The 21,944-nt window shown below is 53.8% G+C and overlaps 1 protein-coding gene across 1 annotated transcript; it reads right to left on the bottom strand.

Annotated features, from left to right (window-relative positions):
* Nucleotides 1-6,061: 6,061 nt before the first annotated feature.
* On the bottom strand, nt 6,062-21,219 carry CDX1 (caudal type homeobox 1). The gene is made up of 3 exons (XM_036241816.1): nt 20,679-21,219; nt 6,877-7,022; nt 6,062-6,346 (listed from the first exon to the last, which is right to left on the bottom strand). Exons 1-3 carry the CDS (start codon nt 21,121-21,123, stop codon nt 6,125-6,127), a joined length of 813 nt encoding a protein of 270 aa, XP_036097709.1. The 5' UTR covers nt 21,124-21,219; the 3' UTR covers nt 6,062-6,124.
* Between the last annotated feature and the right edge of the window lie 725 nt (nt 21,220-21,944).

Raw genomic sequence — 21,944 nt, forward strand, 5'->3', positions numbered from 1 at the left:
GCAAGAAACCTGCCCTCTCTGGGCCTCTCCTTCCTCAGCTGGGCAAGGAGGAAGGCAGACTGTGCCCATGGACACCAACAGCCGGTCGTGGGTTCCAGCATCCCTGTGCCTCCTCTTCTTGGCTGTGTGACCTTGCACACGTTGCTTAACCTTCCTGCACTGCCTCTTCTGCATCTGGAAAATGGGGACAAGAATCTTACTTCCTTTATGAGGACGTGGGGAATTCAGGGGGAAAGTGCATGGAAAACATTTAGCATGGGGCCAGGCACACAGTAGGGGCTCAGTTAACATTTATTGACCTATTGTGGGGTGCCCACTCCTGCCAACAAAAAACAGCGTCAGTCAGATACGTACCCAATATTTATTGAGCACCTAAAGTGTGCCAGATCCTGGGCTAGGTCTTAGCTCTTCAACACTGACCTGGAGCGGCGGATGGTGTTATCCCTATTTCACAAATGCAGAAACTGAAGCACGGAGAGGTTGTTACTCATTCAAGGTCACAGAGCTAGTGAATGACCCCAGAGACAAGAGTCAAGCTACGTGGACCTTCCAGGCCAGTAGTGGTCCTGGACACTCCTTTTTCCCTTGGGATGAAAATGAAACAGGGAGGTTTGGGCATGGAGAAGGGGCAGAGCAAGTACCACTGTGTTGTTGTGATGGTTTGTGACTTAGATCATGAGCACCTGGGCTCCTGTCCACTAGCACTAAGACCTTAGGAATGTTATGATTACACATGTCAAACGGGCCGGCAACCAGCTGACCTTTTAGAGTAGCGATTTTCAACCTATTTCATCTCTTGGCATACATCAACGAGTTACTAAAATCCTGCGGCACACCAAAAAAATATATTCTATTTTTTGCCAATCGGACAAAAAAAAAAAAGGTATAATTTTTTAATTCATTTACACCGGACATCTATGGTTGTGCTGGCTGTTGTCATTCTTTTATTTGACAACCTAAGGGGAAAGAGGTCAGCGCCCCTGACTCAATAGTCAGGTATTGCATGTTTTAAAGATTCTTGCGGCATACCGGTTGAAAACCGCTGCTTAGTCTCGTGAGGGTCCAGCAGGCGTGTGGCAAGGATGGGAAATAATTAGCTACAGTGATTATACGCATTGGTTTGTGGAACTGAACCAGTGTGTGCTAATGAATCTGGCATATACATTATACATTGTGGTCTTCCCACTCTTTTTTTAAAAAATGTTTTTATTTCAGAGAGAGGGGAAGGGAGAAAGAGATAGAAACATCGATGTGAGAAAGATTCATCAGTTGGGTGCCTCCTGCATGCCCCCCACTGGGGATCGAGCCCAAAACCGAGGCATGTGCCCTGACCCAGAATCGAACCGGGCCCTCTCAGTCCATGGGATGACACTCAATCCACTGAGCCACACTGGCTCTTAAAAGTGTCCCAGTTCAGACACTATTCCATAGGGTCACCCTGCCATCAGCCAACGTAGGGAAGCCTTTGAGGAGAGTGAAGGTAGGGGCTGCTGCTTACACCCTGGAGCCTGGTAGGAGGTGGGAAGGGTTTAAATAAAAGCAAACGCTTGGATAAAAGGCCTGGCCTAGTCCATCCTGGGCCCACATCTCTCCAGGTTCCACCAGCTGCGTCTTCCTTAAAGCCTGACCTCACAGGGCAGGCCAGGGGCTCTGCAGACCCAGGAGCAAGGAGCCCCTTGGCCATGAATGTGAAGTGTCTATGTTAGATGAACTCATATCAGTATTTAATTTTTAATTCTTTCTCAGCCTGGGAAGACAGGTTTGTGCATCCCCTTTTGGCACCCGAGGAAACTGTCTCAGAGGAGTAATGGCACACAGAGCACTGAGTGTCTGGGCTTTGGGGATAAAGCAAGAGGGTCATGGGCTGTGCCTGAGGGTTCCAAGGGGGCCCAGCCAGGCCCCAACCCTCACTTTGCTGAACCACCCCCTCCCATTGGCTCCCAGCTTTCATTAGACTCTATGGAAGGCGCAGAGAACCACAGGAACAGAGAATAGAATCAAGGCATTGGCTCCAGAGCCTCTCCCAGCAGCACCTGCCCCCACCGGATCCAGCCCTGGAGGGAGCCAGCCCTGGGGGAGGGGAAGGAACAGAGCTGGGGCTTTAGCCTTCCTCAAGCAAACACATCATGGGGTGACCACAGAACATCAGCAGTAGTCACTGGGCTACGAGCGCAAATGGGTCTAGGCCCACACCTCTCAGGTGGGGAAACTGAGGCCCAGAAGAGGTAGGACTTTGCAAAATCACTCTGTGGAGTAGAGGCAGGGTCAGACCTTGACTCTAGGAGTCTGACCCCACCCAGGCTGTGCCCTCGGATCACACCTTTCTGCCATCCTCTCCCCACCAGCATGGCCTTCGTTGAAAAAGTCTGTACTTTATAAAACAAACAAAATCCCAGCATTGGAAGAGATAGTCCACATAAGTCCATCTCTCCTCTGAAGCCCCAGTTTTATGATCATACAACTGACCACGAGTTCGGCTACCGAGCATGTTAAACATTTGCTATCCTATCTCCCCTATCTCAAGGGGAGTCAGGGTACTACTTGGCAAAACAGCTACATAGGAGTCCAAACCAGGGACTGCTCGGTCTATCTCCCGTTCCCCCTTCCCTCCTCTCTCTCTCTCTCTCTATTTCTCTGTCTCTCTCTCTCTCTCCTGGTCTCACATCAAAAGTAAAGTGGAGATGTGTGCTAATTTCAGGAAAGTGTTAGATGAAAATGTACTTCCTGTTATTATATAGGGAGATATTTTTAAATGCATATAAATAAACATTTTTAATTTGCTTTAATGTTCAGACTTTATTGCTGTAGACCATGTGTTTTGTTATACCCGTGAGTGGTGACTGTGAAGAATGAGGATCCAGACTGCTAGTCCATCTGGTGTGATTCCAAGGAAGTGGCTCCGGAGCAGCCACGCTAGGACAGGAAGCCCTCCGAAGGCTCCTGTCCTGGGCCTGCTGTGCCCCCAGGCTCTGTATCCCACTAGCTGGGGCCTCTCGCCGTCCAGAGCCGGGCTGGTTTCCCCAGTCCTTTGTCCCCCATCATAACCTGTCTCACACACACACACACACACACACACACACACACACACACACACACCCCACACCACACCCTGGGCTGCTGGAGACCTCCTGTGTGAGAACAGACTGCTCCCAACACTGAGCTGAGTCCCCCCCCGGAGCTGGGCTGGGGCCCTCTTGCTCAGCCCACCCCAATCTCTCGGCAATCAGTGATGGCCTCCGTGAGACTGAGGTTCTCAGCAGGGCATGAAGGGTCTAGAGGGGAAATTGTATGCAAAACATGGTGCTGATGGGCATGTTTCTGATTTGATAGAGGCCATGACCAGGCCCAGGGCCTTCGGGAGCCAGACTAGGCCAGATCTGACTTTTGTCTGGACCCCAGGTCTCCAGTATCAATGCAAAGCCTGCCAACCAATGGGGGAAAGCTCGAACATCTCTATATGCCAAGCAGAGGCAGCTGATAGGAAAGTCGGAACATCTCTTAGCACCGGGGTCTAACAGGATATGAGGGGTCCCTTTCCTGAGTCTTTTAACACTCAGCCTCTGGTGGAACTCTCTTTGTGGATGGGGAACTCACTACCTCACAAGAAGCCAGCCCGTGGTACTGCTTGGAAGATGTTTAGATAAAAGTGTCCTTTTCTACAGCACTCACACCACTGACAGGTGATCGCCAACGCTACCTGTGGGCCCCACCCAACCCCTGACCTCCATGTGGGCAGCAGCTGCAGCTCACCCAGCCTGCCAGGCCTGGCCACTGACCTCCTGCCAGGAAGGTCTTCTGGTAGCTGGGGACAGGCCTGTCTTGCCTCAGATCTTCCCAGCCACCATCTGTCCTCAATGTTGGGGGTGGGGTAATCAAAACATCAGTCAAGCCTGCCAGCCTGTCACACGAGAATGCAACAGCTCTGTGAGCAGGTGGCTGAAACCCAGAACTCACTACGTGCTGGGCCCTGTGCTGGGCCCATCTGACAAATGAGGAGGCTGAGGCTCAGAGAAGCTAAGTAACTTGCCTGAAGTCTCACAGCTTAGAAGCAGTGAGGCTGGAACCCAGGCCATCTGACAACAAAATCTGCTACTAAACACTGAGTCGCAGCTGCAGTGTGGCCTTCCAGCCCACAGAACACACCCCACTCCAGAGTGCGGGGTGTTCAGTGGGGTGCAGGTAGGTGCTGGTAGGGGGCTCCTGCGTAGGGAAGCATGGGGAATGCCGGATTAAAGAAGGTTCAAGGGGATTCTTTGCTGTGGGACTTGTCAGAGCCTTTGGGGTACTGATGCACCACTGTGACTCTCCCAGAGGGACAAGACTGTAGGACTTTCCAAACTTACTTGACCAGAACTATTTCTTTTTGATAAATTAGCTCCCCAGCTTTACAGATGGGAAAACAAGGCCCAGAGAGGGGAAGCAGTTACCCCAGGTCACACAGCAAATGTTTTTGACGATCAGAAAATTATATTCACTCACTGCCAGCCACCCTTCCACCAACCCTCTTTTGCTCCTGGGACCCTGATCCTCTCCCTGGTACCACCTGGTTCCCATGCTGTAGATGTCCCCCACCCTCGGAGAAGCCACATCACCGCGGGCAGGAGAGAGTGCCTACTGCTCTCCAGGGGCTTGTGTGCAGGAGGGATCCACCTTGTGCATTGTCGTCATGTGTCCCGGGAGCAAAGGGCAGGCTGCACACACTTTTTATGGCTGGGCCACCTCCCAGAACAGTAAACAGAGGGGCAGGCAGCTGGCACAGGAGCCCTCCAGGCAGCAGACTCCTGGCCACCTCTGAAAGGGAGTTGAGAACAGTAGCGTTTCTCAGGTGTTTTTAAAAAGTATACATTAAGTTCATACTGCTCATAGTCTTTATTATCATTTCTCCTTTCTTGGCCGGACAGCACCCACTAGTGCTCTGGCATTCGTTCAAACCTCACCTCCTCCAGGAAGCCTTCCAGACCCTCCTGAAGAAGCTGAGTCCCCGAATGCTCTGCTCCCTGATGCCCAGAGCACAGCTCAGACTGGGAGCTTCTGGGGGGCAGGGACTATGCAATCACCGGGCCCGGCCATGCTGGCACATGGGGTACCCAGTGAATATTGTAAAATCCTGAGCTGAAAGTATTTGAAAAATTCAAAAGACTGATACATTGAGTCTGTGATTCTGCTTACAATGTGCACTTACAATTTTATATAGTCTCGTAGACTGACTTGAACAATGTCACATTTTAATCGTTCAAATGAATTTTAAAGGTGACCTTGTTGTAGGCCAATGGAGATGGAAGGGATTATGCAATTGTTAGAAAAGGGTGAGGATGATTTATATTTAACACTTTCCTTTAATGCTATGTAAAATGATTTTTATACCATCTTTAAAAAGAGAAAAAAAAATTTATTCTTAAAGCTGTATCCAAGAGATTCCACTCTATGTACAACACTTGCCCAGCTGTGAGTTCTGCTTGGTCCAGAGAAAGTCCTCTGAGGGCCCACTGGGTCCTGGGCCCTGAGGGACAGCCTTGTGGGGTGGAACTTGGCAGGGTGGGCTCTGTCCCTCTCCAGGTGGGGGAGGCCCCACTGAGAATGTTAGTGAGGGGATATGGCTCTGCAACCCAGAGGGGACAGTCATCAGAGCCTCTCAGGCCCAGTACTGTGGGCTTCTGCCCTGCATGGAGAGTTTTGGGATGTGTTAGGATGGGGGCAGGTGGAGGTGAGGCCGCAGGACCAGGCAAGTGTGAGCTGACCACATTCCTCCCCCCAGGTAAGCATTCCATCTTCCCTCGGCCCCATTTCCTTTCTCCAGGGACCTTCTGTCCTTGAACCTACAGAGAAGGAGATGGGGACTGGAGACTTATCCTGGCTCCCTCACCCAGCCCTCTGGGGACTGAGACCTCCCATCCTGGGTTCTTTCATCCCCCTGAGTCCTAGAAAAGGAAAATGTTCTTATCCAAAGAGCTCATGGCACAGAGAGGCCAAGGGCACAGAGGGGCTGGGTGGGTGACTTGTTCAAGGTGACCTAGAAGGTCAGTGGCAGGGCCGGGACTCAGACCAGGCCTCTTGGGCTCCAACAGAAGCCACATTCCCAGCATCTGAGTCCCCAGGTCCCCGGCCCACAAGGCTGGGCAGGGGGCTAAGGCAGATACTCCTCCTTGACAGGCATTGGGGAGGCGGTGCCCAGGAGGCTGGCGGAGCTGGGGCACAGGCCCCCCAGGGGCGGCCCAGCTGTGGTGGGGGTGACTTCATGGGCTGGCGGTGGTGGCTGTGGGGGTTGCGGGGGCTGCTGCTGTTGCTGCTGCTTCTTCTTGTTCACTTTGCGCTCCTTTGCCCGCCGGTTTTGGAACCAGATCTTCACCTGTGGTTGGAGATCAGAGGTGGGCAGTGCGGAGACCCGTGACAGGGAGAGGGAGAGAGAGGGCAGCTGAGCTCCTACTTTTTGATGTGGCCTTTGTGGCCTCCCCCCATGCCAGCCACCCAGACCACTCATGGACCCTGAACACATTCTCCTCTCTAGAACATGCGCCCCTACTCCAGCGACAACTGATCCTGTAACCTCCTTCTCCATCTCCCAAGGTCAAACCCTCACACCTCTCCTCCAGGAAGCCTCCCTGTTCTGCCTTTGATTGCGCCCTCCTCTGGATTTAAACAGCACTGATCAGAGTCAGCTTTGGCCCATAGCTAAACAGATCCCCTACCCCACTATTGGGGGTTAGGGATATTGGGTTTTGTTGGGACAGGAGAGGATTGGGCAGGAGCTCAGTTTTTGCTGAGCTGTGTGACCATGGTCAGGAGGCTCAACCTCTCTGAGCTCCTTAATCTGCTTTGCAATCTGGAGGCCAGATTCCCAGTGCTGCTCCTGTGGCTGAGGTGGAGGGACCCGCACACCTGCCGTTCAGTGAGCCCCAGGTTGGCGGCCAGCTCTGACTTCCGCCGGATGGTGATGTAACGGCTGTAGTGGAACTCCTTTTCCAGCTCCAGGCGCTGGTGGTCAGTGTAGACCACGCGGTACTTGTCCTTGGTCCGGGTCTTACCTGAGAAGCACAGGGGCCAGGAGGGGAGGTGAGTGGAGAGGGGAAGCCTGCAAAAGGCCCAGGTAGAGCCCCCAACCCTCTGAAGAAGGACCCTGAAGTGGGCAGGGAGGTACACCCCAGCCCTAGGGGTAGCAATCATTCCCCCCAGGCTCAGGCTTGGAGACTCCCTGAGAGGCAAGCGCTGCTTCATGCCCATCTGGGGAGGCACAGAGAGGGAAAGCAAATGTCGTAGGGTTACACAGCAAGCTGCTTGTGCAGCTGGGGTTTCAGTCCTGGTCTCCTGACCAGAGCCCTGCTCGGATTGTCTGCTCCTCCAGCTTTAACCCAGCAGCTTCCAGGGCACCCCTGCCCACGTGAGAGGAAAAGCCTGGGGGTGCAATCTGCATGTTTATTAAGTTCCCCAGGTGGTCCCTATTCAGGGTCCTCAGACCACAGATACGAACACCAGTGCCATGGAGGGACACCTGGCAGACAAGGGCAGACTGAGACTAACGATGGCAGCTGTTCCTTTCTCCGGTGCAGAAGAGAACAGGGAAGAGCCACTGGAGGCAGAGTGGAAGCTTGCTGAACTGTCCTGGGGTGTGTGGCACCTCGATTCCTGTTGAATATGGCAGCTGGTGACCCTTGAGGACCTGGAACTTACCTCAAGAGGCCCTAGCCCTGGACACCAAGCCCTGAGCCAGGAGTGGACAGGAGCTGGTCTGCCTGGAGCCATCTACCCTTCTGCCTGTGCCCAGGCACAGAGACTGCTCAACCCACAGATATTTACGGAGCTCCTGCTGTAAGCCAGGCACTGGGATACATCAGTAAGTGCAAAACTAAAAAAAGTCAGGGCTCCAGGCAGAGGGAACAAGTGCAAAGGCCCTGAGGCAGGAGCATGCCTGACATCGGACGTGTGAGAACAGTGAGGTATGGCTGTAGCCTAAGCAAGGGGAGAGGGTAGGCTGCCCATAGCCTCATGGGCCACGGAAAGGATTCTGGCTTTTCCTCGGTCTGGGACAGGAGCCATTGCAGGGTTCTGAGCAGAAGAGACATGAGGTCTGCTGTAGGTTTTAATATGTCTCCAGATGCTGCATGGAGAACAGACTGGCAAGAGGAAGCGGGAAGCACAGAGGGACCTGCAGTAACCCAGGAGAGGGGAGGCGAGGGCTTGGCTTCTCCATGGGGCTCAGCCTGGGGCCAGGAGCTGGACTGGAGGGCCGGCCTCCTGGGGTTACTGTCAGGGCTTCTTTGGGGCTGGGATCAGAGGTCTGTCTGGAGAGAATATTAAGAGTCATGCTTGGCTTGAGCTGGTGTGGGGGCCTGACTAAACACGAGTTTTCTTTGTAAAAAGCTGAGCACATGGCTATAAATAGGAGGCACACGCAAGCACTTTCAGACCCACACATGTGTCCCACCAGGACATGGTGGGTCTCCGAATAACCACAGATCCCCCTGCCTCATCCAAGTGCCCCCACAACAGCCCAGTCTTCACCTCTCTCTGGGTCACAGTTCTGGCCTCAGCCCCCTGTCCTAACAGTCCCCCACCCTGACCTAGCCCCCTCTCCCTCCTGAGCCCACACAGCTTGGCAGGAGAGCACTGGGCTCACAAGAGCCAAATGGCTTTGTGGGGAATGGGAGACAACAGATGTTCCCGGGCTCCCTTCCTTGGGTTTCCTGCCAGAGCGGCGGAACCGCACTGGACGTGCCCACACCCACTGCCCTCAGCTCGCAGACCGATGCAGGATGGACAGCCTCGGCCCGCGGCCAGGCCTGGCCCAGGAAAGGGACAAGGGAGTGGCTGCTAAGGCTTTGGTCCAGATGGAGCCCCTCCTTGGCCTAGAAAATCCAACACCAGCTCAAAAACAATTCTGCCCAATGTCACCACCACCAGAGCCCAGCAGAGTTCGCATCCCCAGCCCGCTGGGCTCTCTGGGCTAAACCCAGAAAAGGTCACGGGAGTTTAGTCTCCTCCCATGTTATAAATGAAGAGACCGAGGTTCAGGATGGTTATACAGCTGCCAGAGATCCAAATAAGAGAGATCTGGTGAGTCTTTCTGGTCCAGCTCCCTGCGTGGTCAAGGTCACTGAGGTCCCTGGCAGTCACGGACTTGCCCAAGACCATGTCATCTGGCCTCATTCACAACTCCTCACCTACCAGGTTTAGGGGCTGCAGAACCCGCCATGGAACCCCCCTAAGCACTGGCAGAAGCCCAAACAGCAGACCACCCGCCTACTTGTACTTCTGGGAAGGGAGGGGCCAGCCCATAGTGAGAGCAGGCCCGTGGCTGGAGGGTCCGCAGGTGGCGGCCTTGAAAATGCCCAGCAGACTCACAGCCTGAGGCGGGGATGAGGCTCCCTGCCCACCCACGCCCCAGCCTGAGATTCCAAGCCGTGATTATGAAGGCACCTGTCCCCTCAGGCTCACTCCATCCTTTCTCGTGAGCAAGCAGGGATCCATCACACCCATTTCGTAGATGGGGAAATCGAGGCTTAGAAAGGGGCCCTTGCTGAGGGCTATTCTGTTTGGTAGTGGTATGAACCCGGGCTCAGGTGACCCCCTCTCCAGCCAGGCTTTTCCCATAGTAGGGGTGGGGCGTGGAGTGTGGGGTGGGCCTGGATGGGCGGTATGGCTCTGGTTGCATAATTTGTCCTCTCTGTTCTAGCAAGGCTGCCAGTGAAGACCCAGCCCACAGACCCCATCTTCCCTGTCCCCACTTCCCTCTCTGGGCCCAGGAGAGGGGCTGGTAGGCTGAGGAACCGACTGGCCAACTTCTATTGATAGAACTGCTCAAACACACAGTTTTGTTGCTAAGAAAATGGCTCTGCCAAAGAACAAAATGTTTACTCTCACCGTGTGGTCCAAGAACCAGCCATCCACAGGAGCCTAGCGTGGTGAAGTCTAGCCTCACCGAACATGTGCATACCCCTTACCCATGGATCTCACCTCCAGGAATGGATGCCGCAGAGAAAAGTCCAAAGCTGTAGCTGTTTGAAACTACAATGTACATGCCTACACACAGGGAACATGCCTACAAGTAGGGTACATGTTAAATAAAAGAGGGTCCATCCGTGGAGATGAGCTTTGTGCAGTCATTCAAAAGAGGTTGTAAAGCCCCATATGGACCAATATGGAGCAACATCTGATATTTTGTTGAGTAAAAAAAAAACCCAAACGGAAGACACTGAATGTTGTGAATAGTATGTTGCTGTTTTTGTATTAAAATGGGGGAATATACACTCAAATATACACAGCCATGTATTGAAGTACCCATAGAGTTCTTTTTGAAAGAATATACAAGAAGCCGTTAACAGAGCTGCCTCTGGAGAGGGGACTGAAGGCTGGGAAGCCGCAAGTAGGAGGGAGTTTTAGGGATGTTTAAATTTTTACCATGTGCAGATATGAACTTGCATTTTTAACGACAGTCAGGAGCCTTGGGCTCCATCCAGTCACAGCTCTGGGCCAGAACTCCTGAATGCCCGGAGCCGCCCTCCCGTCGCCTTCCACGAGCACCTGTGCCACTCTGGAGCCCAGAGGGAGGGGCAGGGAGGGGCGTGAGAGTGGCGGGGCGGGGAGAGGGCCCGGGATCAATGATTTACAGGCCCCTGGGATGCTGGAGCTGAGAGGGAAGTCCAGGCTCCTGTAACAGGTGTCTGAAGGGGGCCACCGCTCCCAGCCACCAAATAAATAACCCTCTGGGCTGGATGCCAGCGTGAATGGGTAGGGGGAGGGGAGGGAGCCCCCCAGCTCTTCAGGGGCGAGCATGATGGGAGAGCCTTGGGTAACGCACCCAAGCGAGAGGCTTTCTCTCTGCTCTGGCTTTGGGGCTTGAGGAATGGCCCACCCACGTGCACTAGCCTGCCGTGCAGGTAGCAGGTTCCCCATCCCCTGAAGTATGCTCGGCAGAGGCCCTGGGAGCCACGGGCTAATGGTTCCAAATGCCTGACCAGCAGCATCAGAACTGGCTGGGGAGGTTTTTAAAAAGCACAAAGTCTAGCCCAGAAATTCAGATTCAGTGGGGTTGAAATAGGGCTCAGGGCTTGGTACCTGAATAGCTCTCAGGTGACCCTGACATGGGGCTGTGCAGTTCAGCTTCTCACTGGCTGGGTGATCCAGGACAGTCACCCCATTTCTCTGAGCCTTACTTTATCTATAAAATGGGATGATTATTATTCTAATAAGGGCCAACATGTCCACGTGTCAGGCACTTTGAGTACACCTCTCAACACCTATGAAGTTGTACAACTGTCATCCCTGTTTTACAGATGGGGAAACTGAGGCTCAGAGCGGTCCGCACATCTGGCAGGTGGGATTTAAACTTAGGTCTGCGCAGCCTCAGAAAGAGCACTAGCACCTGTCGTAAAGTGGAAGTTCTTCCGTAACTTCCAACCATGGGGTGTACGGTGATCACCCGCGATGGATGGGTGATGCCTAACACGCATTACGTGTGTGGGGAAGGGTAGACCTCATTCATTTCCAATACTGGCAGGACAGCCATATGGCGGGAATGTTGGGAAATGATTTGTGCGATGGGTGGTGTGCTGGACGAGACTGTTTATTTATAAGGTCCCTTCCAACTTGGAAACGCCGAGCTCCCAGTGTTTGTTGATTCTCTGATTGTGTTTGTTATTGTTGCTGAAAGAATTCTAAGACCGATTTCCCTGTCTGAGAGTCTAGATACGGAGCCTGCCCAGCTGGAGGACAGGGGGCAGGAGCCACACAGCCTTCAGTGGGGCCTCCCCCTCCAGCCTGGGCCAGGCAAGGACAGAGTTCAGCCTCTGCCTCCAGGGTGGGGTGGGTGGCTCCAGGAAAATCAAGTGGACTCTGGGTCAGCACTTCCTTTGCCCTGTTCCTGCTGGGAGTTTGTGGCCCTGAGGGATGACGACTCTGGCTCTCAGGGCCTAGGATGTAAATCCAGCCCTGGACCCTCTGTAAGCCCTCCCTGTGTGGTCCAGCCCTGGCTGTGCATCAAAAGTCCCCCGACACACACAAGCTCTGCCCCAGATCAATGACATCCTGACCTCCCTGTCATCTTCAGCAAGCCCACTGGGGGATTCTGAACTACTAGCTGGAGTTAGTAGGTCCTGGTCCCAGTTCCACGCCATCTGCGTGGCCTTGAACAAGTCCTTTCTCCTCTCTGGGCCTCAGTTTCCCCTGTGCATCAGAAGAGAGGTGTGGTGTCAGCTTTGAGGGCCCTGTAGATTCTGAAGTTCTGCACAGCTCTGAGCCCTCCCATAAGGACCAGACACCCCCCCACACACTGTCCACCATCTGGGCAGCACCCGCAGGGAGGGCATGACCTCCAGCCAAGTGCTTCAGACATGGGACAGCAGGCATGGGAAGTCACTCCTGTCCGTAGTGCTGGTCTGGGGAGGACAAAGGGAAATGCAGGCTCTGGGGCCTTTGGCGCCTGTGGGAGCTCCAGGAAGGGAGAAGGAACAGGGTGGCCACAGAACCCCACTGCAAAGAGTCCCAAAACTGGAACAGAGAAGGAAAGAGATGTACTTCACTGAAAGGCGGGTAGGCATCTTTCAGTGTATTGATGAGGAGGAAAGAATTGCAAATATGTTGAGCATGCAAATAACTGAAATATGTGAGATGTTATCCAGATAACATATATAAGAGGGCTGCAAAGGTGGTAGGGTGTGGAGCAGCCCCGAGGTGGGGGCACTCCTAGAGAGGCCCTGATCCCTGCAGGAAGGCCCAGGGCCCAGGGGTGGGTCCCCAGACCTTGCTGGAGGCAGAGCCCTGGCCCACGCCCGACTACCCTTAGCTGAAGGAGTTGACAAGTGACTGAACTTCTCTGGGCTTTCCTTCCCCCGAGGGGACAGAATGGATGTGAAAGCAGTTTGTAAAGGGCAAAGAGCTACAGAGACGGAGACACAAGGAGCTATTTGCAGAAGCGGATGTTGGAGGGCTCCCCAGGGAGAGGGAGGAATGCCGCCTGATGGGGAGCAGCAGGGCAAAGAACACGCTGGCCTGGGTGTGGGGCGATCTGGCTGGGCCACCAGCTGCACATATGATGTTCAGACCCGGTCTGTTTCCTCGTCTGTACTGCCAGGCGTGGGACCTCCGCTGTGGCAGCCCTGACCTGGCCAGTTCGATGATGGATAGACGGATGCCTCTCTTGGGCCATGAGGCTTTCATGGGTCCTGGTCCCTGCTGATTTGTGAGTCCCAGGATGCTCTATCAGTCTCTCACTCAAGGCCTGGAGCAGGGGTGAGGCTAGTATCGGGTGGGGGGTGGATGGCCTGACCAGCCACACGTGGGAGCCTTGCAGCCTTAGGCGAGCTTCTCTTCCCCTCTGTCACCCTCCCTCCTCGTGACCGTGCTCAGTCAGCACTGCACCCTCCTCCTCTCAGGCCACCTGGCATCATCCCCTGCCCTGTCTTCCTCCTGGAGGCCCACAGTCTGACCTGGTTCTGGGGGGCAGCAGAGAGGGCTGAGCCTTCAGAGTCAGACAGACCCGATGGCTCTCACCCAGCCTGGGCACATGCCACGGTGTGAACCCAAGCGAGTCACTGAACCTCTTCGAATCCCGGTTTACTCATCTGTAAAGTGGGCGCATGAATTCCTCCTTATACACGATAGTTGGCAGAGCTCAGATGTGACAACCTACGTAACAAGGTAACTATTAATGACAGCTAGCTGCAACGATGACGGTGAAGGTGACTTGCAGACGGAAGAGGCGGAGAGAATCCACAATGGAGACTGAGAAGCCCATCTGGAGTGGATCACCACTCTAAGAACTCCTGAGAAGGACTTTTCTGCACTGTCCCACATGACAGCTACGAGCCACATGTGGCTATTTATATTTAAACTAATTAAACAGAATTAAAATTTAAGTCTTTAGTCACACTAGCCATATTTCAAGTGCTCAAAAGACACATGCAGCTGGTGGCTAGCACACTGGACAGCACACATGTAGAGCACGTTCGTCACACAGAAAGTTCTACTGGACAGCCCTGCCCTTGTCTAGCTCGCGGTGTGACCATGACGACTCTCCTCCCCTCGGCGCCTGGCTCCTTGTATGCTCTGTGCGGGCAGGCGCCATGCCACCTTGCTCACCCAGTCTTGTAACAGTGGCTGGCGCACAGCGAGTATCTGCAGGACCCTGTTGAACATATAACACAAATCTGCTGTCTGGTCTTCCTGATCTAAGTAAATAGCTCCCATCCTTCAGCCACTCAGGCCAAAAGCCTTGGTGGCATTTCCCCACTCCTCACATCCAATCCATCAGCTGCTCGGCTCAACCCCCAGAGGATCTCCGTCTGTCCAGCTCCTCTGCTCCCACAGTGATCAAAGCCACTACTCTGGTGCAGAAATGTGTTATTCTGGGGTCAGAAATACCTGCATTTGAAAAAAATGCTGAACATTCAACAGATGCTAGTTCATATTATTACTATGGTAGATGCTCAGTACTTGTTAAAAAATTCATTCCGTTCTTTCACTGGGGGGTGGCACTGATTAAAAACAGACAAATGAAGCCCTGGCCAGTTTGGTTCAGTAGTCAGAGCGCTGGCCTGTGGCCCAAATTGTCACTGGTCTGATTCTGGTCAAGGACACGTACTTAGGATGAGGTTCATCCTGATCCTGGTCGGGGTCGTGCAGGAGGCAAGCAATCGATGTGTGTCTTTTGCATCAATGTTTCTCTCTCTCTCTCTCTCTCTCTCTCTCTCTCTCTCTCTCTCTCTCTCCCCCCCTCCCTTCCTCTCTCCCTTACTCCCTCCCTCTCCCCTTCCCACTCTATCTGAAGATAAATGGAAAAATATCCTCAGATAAGGATTATAAAGCAAACAAACAAATGAAATAATGGCAAACTACTTAGTATGAGGGCAAGCAAGCATAGATCTGAGCCCTAGATTCAGTGGCAGAGGGTGGGGGGGCATACTTTATTTAGATTGGGCAAGGTCTCCTGGAGGAGGCAACATTTAAGGCAAGACTTAAAGGTTGAGAAGGAGTTTTCCATGTCACCAATGGGGAAGAATATTCTAGGAAGGGAGAACAGCATCTACAAAGGCCCTAAGGCAGAAGGTAGCAGAGTCAGGGGCAGACAGTGCCAGCTCCCTGCGGGGACCCTGTCTGCCTTGTTCTGGATGGAATCCCCAGCACCTAAAAATGTTTGGGACAGAAGAGACACTTAGAGAATATTCTCACCCACAGGCCCGCCTGCCTGCGTGAATGAATGAGAGAGGCACTTAATGAGGCTGGGGAGGCTAGCAGAGCTGAGCCCTGGGATGAGGGGTTTGCATTTTATTTCAAGAGCAATGGGAAGTCACTGGAAGTGTTGAGCCTGGAGCATCAGTCTCGGCTTTCACTAACACCTGCTCCCTCTCTGTGGATGCAGAGGGATCTAGACGCCCCCTCCCTTATAAATTTAGGAGGTGAGTGTGGCGTGGAGAGGATTAGCATGTTAACAGGATGATGGACCTGGCTCCAGGTGCAATTGTTGTTTGCAAATCCCAGGACAGAAACCCCAGGGACCAGCCCATTAAGATAATGTCCTCCTGACAAGCCAGCCATGGTCGCTAACAAAGCTGTTTTGGACCTTTGGAATGATTCCCTCAGCTCTCAGTAGCAGTATCTGCTAAAACAAGGGGGGGGGGGGCACTCAACCAAAAACAGCCTTCTGCCACCTTCTAACTGGGTCATTCCCCTTCCTAGCTACATCTGAGAGATGAGGTGTCACATGCAGCTTCTGCCTTGAGAACCAGTTTTAAACAGCCCGGCCCCTGCTGTGCCCCCCCTCCCCCTCCAGCCTCTTATAGCTCTTCCCTGACTGGCCTCCTTTTCCCCCACCTGGGCTGGGACGCACGGAGAAGGGGGGCTTGGGCTCCTGTGTCCAGGGTGTTGCTTTACTTGACAGATGCTCCTTAGGCTGTAGTGTCTGGCTTGGAAACCTATGCTGCCACTTCCCAGCTCCGTGAGCTTGGCGAACCACCTTACCCTCTCTGAGCCTCATTAACTTTATCTGTACAATGAAGCTAATAATAGATCTTCACACCTCTTAGGGTTGTTATGAGGCCCAGGTGAGATCACTCGTGTAAAGCTCTTGCCACCTTGCCTAGCACACGGTAAGGACTCAGCCAAGACCACAGTTATCAGCTTTATCATGAACTCCGACTATGGGGGCAAGGTATAGTGAGAAGGATGAGACTGATTAGGACTGGTCCTTGAGGGGATAACAGAGGGTAGATGATAGAGATAAACACAGTCAGTGGTAAATAGTGTTAATACAAGGGCCTGATAGAGTGCCAGGAGAGGAGGAACCAAGGAGGGCTTGCTAGAGGAGGTGCCCTGGAGAGGGAGCAGCATTTGAACTGGTGAACATATAGAATAGGAAAGGGAGAGTAGTTCAGGTTGAGGGACCCAGACTGGTGAGGCAGGGTGTGTGAGGTGTGTGCTCGAGTGCACCTGCCAAGGACTAGAAGAGATGGTCACAGGTACCGATGCACTGAGCACCTACTATGCCAGCCTCAGGGATCTAGGTGCCATTGCTTCAAGGTGCAATTCTACAGTCATCCGAATATTACAGTGGAAGAAGCTGAGGCTCAGATAAATGATCCTAATTAACTTTCCTATTGCTAACGCAGCTTCTAACAGAAATACAATCTGGATCTTAACTGTTGCAAGTAAGCATCTCTGTAGCTAGACAAACGAGTGGGAAATGGTTTCAACAGTGGGTTGGGGGCCAGTTCTCAAGAGGGCTCTGAATGCCACAGAAACAGGGCTGCATTTTACAGCAATGAAATGGCATAAAATGAAGAGGCACTTCCATGGCAGTGGGGAGCCATGGAATGCTCTTGAGCAGGGGATGAGCCTTGAATAGGTAGATCTGCTAATGATTTGGAAAACAGCTGGGTATGAGAGATAGGCTGAAGTTGAAAGGCCAGTTTGGTGGCTGTGGCAATGGGCCGAGGGGGAGGGCCTGGAATGTGGTAGGGAGAGAGGGGTTCATCCCTCAATGGGCCTCAGTTTCTCCATCTGAAAGCTGAAGGGGTTGGACCAAGATCTAAACCCTGCTGTAGCAGTCTCATCATCTGAGTGAACCTCTCCCTAGCTGTGTGGGACCTCAGCACCCTACTGGGCCATTAACCTGTGACGCCCTGTTTATTTACAAGAAATAGCTGCTGAACTTTCAACAGAAGGATGATTTACCATCCCTTCAATGAAAACGCTGGTATTTATTGATGCGAAAGAGGAAGGCAAAAACAAAACAAAACCCCTTGTAGTCATTTCCTACCCTGGTCTCAGTCAAGTGACAGTGATCGCTTGGAACTGTTTAATATTTTGATTGTGGAATGAAGGCAAGAGCCTCTCTAACCCCTATTGTCAGTGCCCCCTCCTTAGAATAAAGCTGGGATCTTAGTCCCAGCCTTAGCTATGCCAATTCCCCAGGTGAGGATGGCACCTCACTGTCCCAGTGGGGAGAGAGAAGCAACCATGGGCATGAGCTGCTTGCCTGGACAGTTGTGAAACCTGTGTCAAAGCCAAGATCTCACCCTTGCCCTATTCATTCATTCAGTACAATATATTGAGCACCTGCTAAATGCCATACACTAAGCTGGGTGTCTGGAATGTAGTGACAGGTCAAGTAGATGGGGACCTCATAGGCGTTTACCTTGGTGGATGGGTGGGGGAATAGACCACACACAAACACACCAATAAGTGAGTAAATTGCAATTTGGGTTAGTGCTCTAAAGAAAACATGGCAAAGATTATTCATAGGTATGAGGGAACCTTCCTTGAGAAATCATGGAGGACATCTCTGAGGAGGTGACCATTAAGCCGAGACCTGAAAGTGAGAAGGAGGTTTCTGGGGAGAGGGAACAACATATGCACAAGACCTGCAGTAGGGCATGGCATATCTGATAAATGAAAAAAAGGCCGGAGTGGCTGGAGTTTGGTGGCCGAGGGGAGAGTGGCTGAGATCAGGGAGGCAGGCAGGGATCAGGTGCTGATGCTCTACAGTCTCAGAGACCTCAAGAAGAAATGTAGATTTCGCTCTAAAAATTGATGAAAAACCTTTGGAAAAATTTTAACTGACTCATCCAACATCTATTCTAGTCCAGCTTCTACTTGTGTGAAACTGGAACATTCCTTCCAGTCTCCGGGCTTCAGTTCTCCATCTGTATGTCTGGTCTCTAACTGTCCAGTTCAGATATTGTAGAATACTAGAGGCTCAGAAGGGAGAAAAAAAAAATGGGCTGGCCAGAATGGTACCATAAGACCTGGTGACCAGCGAGTGATATTTGCAGGGAATCGAACCGGAGGCGGTGTGGCATGCACTGAACTTCCCTCTACCGTCTGAGACAACAGCATTGACACAGGATACACCCCTGCGAGACCCTGTATCTCCATTGCCCAGACGGAGAAGATGAGGCCAAATAGAGGAGACGCTTGGCCTCTTTCTCAGGGAGGGTCTGCAGCCCCACCCAATCCTGTCTACATCTCAGGAGCACTGGTCAGAGTCAGATGCCCCTGGGCGGCAGCTTCCAGCTTCAGAAGGCCAAGGCTTCTGCCTCCTTGGCAGAACGGGCTTACCTGACTCCTGGAGGCAGCCACTTTGCTCAGGAGCCCCCACACCTCCTTTAGCCTTCCCTCTACTGTCTGGGAGTAAACGGAGAGAGAACCTTTCCCTCTGGGCAGTTACTCCTAGGCCCTTTTTCTGCCTGGAGCAACAGTGTCCATATGCCTTTTGAGACTAGAGCCTGAGTTGGGCTCGCAGTCCCTGTGCCCAGAGAGAAGAGATGATTTGTCTGACATCACATAGCCTGGAAGCACCCCCAGGCTCTACCAGTCCTCTGACCCCCACTAGCCCACTTTCTCTGCCTCACACAGTGATGGCCTCTCTCCAAGTCCCTCCTCTAGGGAACCTCCCCATCCATCTCCAAAGTCACCTGATCAACAGGAAGCAACAGCTGGAATAGAGGAGCAGGAAAAGTGGGCTTCCTTCTCCAGGGAACAGACACAGACCTGCAGGACCTGAGGGCCAGTGGCCCCAGACTCCTTCTCTCATATAACCTGATGTAGGCGTCTCAACCGGGCTTATGGATAAAGGTTCTGGGGCCTCTAGAACTCCTGAAATTGTCTGCCGAGTAAGGCAATGTTCTTTTCTAGGGAGAAGATTTGCACTTTCCATCACATTTTTCAAAGGGGTCCTTTTATAACTCAAACAAAGGTACTCGACCCTTCCCTTTCATGTCACTGATGGTAAAACTGAGCCCCAGAAAAGATGACTGATTTAAGAGACGCTGTTTAGAGAACCAGCCCACAGGCTTGGTGGTCAATCTGCCAGGTTTCAAGTCCCAGCCTCACCATGTACAGCTTTTTGCAAGTATTTAACCCCTCTATGCCATCATTTCTTCATCTGAACACTGAGGGTAATAACAGCACCTACTATAATGTTGTAAGAATTACATGAGTTAACACATGCAAGATCTTAGGCCAGTGTCTGGTCCATTAGTAAGTGTTCTATAAATGTTAGCTGTCATAATTTAGCCAAGGTCACAGAAACAAGGGGCAGAGCTGGGCCGTTAGTCCCAGTCGCCCAGGGCCTCTGGAGGCAGATAAGAGGTTCTGTGTCCCTGAGACTCCCAAGAAGGTGGTCTGATTACAGCCAGACCTGTAGCTTGGGATCAAGCCCTCCTCAGCCTCTGCGCCCTGGGTGAGCTGGACGTGTGTGGAGACATGGGGGTGAAGAGAGAGAGGAGGTGGGGAAGTCCCAGGATCGCTCTCAGCTGGGGGAAGGGGAGGAGGGGCTGGACATCAAAGGGTGGGCAGGCCAACTTCCCGCCCACCAGACCAGGTGGCCTTTGTCAGGACAGGCCCGACACAGTCAGGACAATGGGGTATCATGTTCACTTTCCGGCCAACAGGAGTCACTACCGAGCCTAGGCACAGCCTGTTACATGACAAAGGGGGGACCTATAAAGGAGGTCAGGCCGCCCCTCATTAAAGCTGGGCCTTTGTCCTGCCCCCTCCCCGGCCTTTGAAGAGGGTGGATCAGAGAGGCCTGCCTGGGGGCAGGAGGTTCACAGGCTCAGGAGCCAAACAGCAGCCACCTTCCCAACTGCTCCTGCTTTCCCCTCCCCCAGGGTCAAGAGTTCAGGAAGGGCCCTGGCATGGGAAGGTAGGGAGCCCCCCACCCGCCAATCTAACCAAAGAGGCCTCTTTTTCAGTCCAAGATATGACCCACCAATCTCTTCACTGTACAAATGGGGGAACTGAAACCTGGAAAGGAAAGTACCCTGACGGCCTTGTAAAATCAGGGCACCATCCCTTCGGGGCGCGTTTGCAGCCTGTGCTTGGGGTTGGGATAGGGGTGGAAGAAACCGATGAAGACCCGGGCCGTGTCCCTAAAAGAGCCCTGGGATAAAAGTCTGGGACAGCGTTCTAGTCTCTGCCTTGCCACGTAACCCCACGGCGCGGGTCTTCACTTCTCCGGGCTCAGTTTCCCCATCTAGGCAGACAGACAGGTTGCGCTTACTCGAGCTGGGGTCCAGAGGGGAAGCTGAGAGAACAGCCCCCCAGCGAGAGTGGTCGGGGAGCCGCACTCCAGGAACCCAAGCAGAGCCAGGGCAGAGGTCAGACATGGGCGGCTGGTGCCTCGCCCTAGCACCTGCCGGTGCCCCGGGGAACCGTCCGGAGGCGCAAGGCCCGGGAGAGGTCCTTACCGCTGCCACCGCCGCCTCCGGCCGCCACGCTGCGCCGCATCCACTCGTAGGGAGTCCGCCTTTGCGCTCCGGGCGAGGACGGTGCGCCAGGGCCGCCCAGGGGCTGCGCCAGGAGGCCCGGGCCAGGCCCAGGGGGCGCGGGCACCGGGCTAAAGTCCGGAGGGGGCCCGAATGCCAGCGGGACTGGGCTGGCAGCTGGGGCCGCGGGGCCCGGGCCATAGGCAGCGGCCCAGTCGTCCTTGGGCACAGAAAAGGGCGCGCTCCAGGCCGAAGGGGGCGCAGGAGCCGGCTCCACGTGAGAGTAACCGGTGAAGTCGGGATACTGCGGGGGTCCTGGGGGCGGAGGCGGGGGCCCGTAGGCTTGCGGGCCCAGGCCGAGACTCGGGGGCCTGGCGGGGCCCGGGTACACGGGAGAGTCCTTGTCCAGCACATAGCCCACGTACATGGTGGCCGCAGGGCCCCCCGCGCATGCTGGGCCCTGGAGCCGCCGCTGCGGGCCGCCCCGGCGAGCAACAGCTCACCTGAACTCGCCAGCCCCGCCGCCGGGCCGCCCCACCCAGGCCTTTTATAGCCCCGGGCCGCCCGCGGCCCCAGCCGAGGCCGGTTTGCATTTCAAAGCGGGGGGAGCCTCCGGGCCGCGAATCAAAGGGGGAAACCCGTCGGGGGCGGGGGGTTCAAAAGGAGACAAATTGCCACCCCAAGCGGGAGGTGGACGGGCCGGGGCCTGGAGAGGTGGGGACTCGGAGGGCGCATCCTGGGCGAGCGTCCAGGCACACGAGGTGTAGGAGTCTCCCCAGAGGTCGGCGGCCTAGCAGCCGAACACCTCTATCTCCCCGCAGAGTAAAGGGATCCAGGGGCTGCATGGAGACCCCAGGCCGGCGTCACACAGCCACACCAGGCCCATGGCACACTCCACAGTGACCAGCTTGGGGGGGGGGGGGCAACCTGACTTCAAACAGGGTTCCTGTCTGTAAGGGAGCAGTGTTCTTCATATTTGGGGGGCAGGGGTCACGACCCTTCTGAGTCTCAGATGAAAGCTGTGTATGTTTTTACTGGAAAATGCACATATATGCACGTCGGAGTCCCTCAGGAGGTGGGGTAGGGCATTCTAAGGCACTTCTCACGTCTTCCGGCCATCCTCCACCCCCTTTATTTTCACAGGAGCTTTCAAACATACACAAAGGTAGAATTGTATAGTGAGTTGCTATATAACCATCACCCAGCTTTGACTATTATCAAGATTTCTTTCATCTCCTCCCCTCCTTT

The sequence above is a fragment of the Molossus molossus genome, unplaced genomic scaffold (genome assembly GCF_014108415.1).
Source record: "Molossus molossus isolate mMolMol1 unplaced genomic scaffold, mMolMol1.p scaffold_m16_p_4, whole genome shotgun sequence".
Lineage (NCBI taxonomy): Eukaryota > Metazoa > Chordata > Mammalia > Chiroptera > Molossidae > Molossus > Molossus molossus.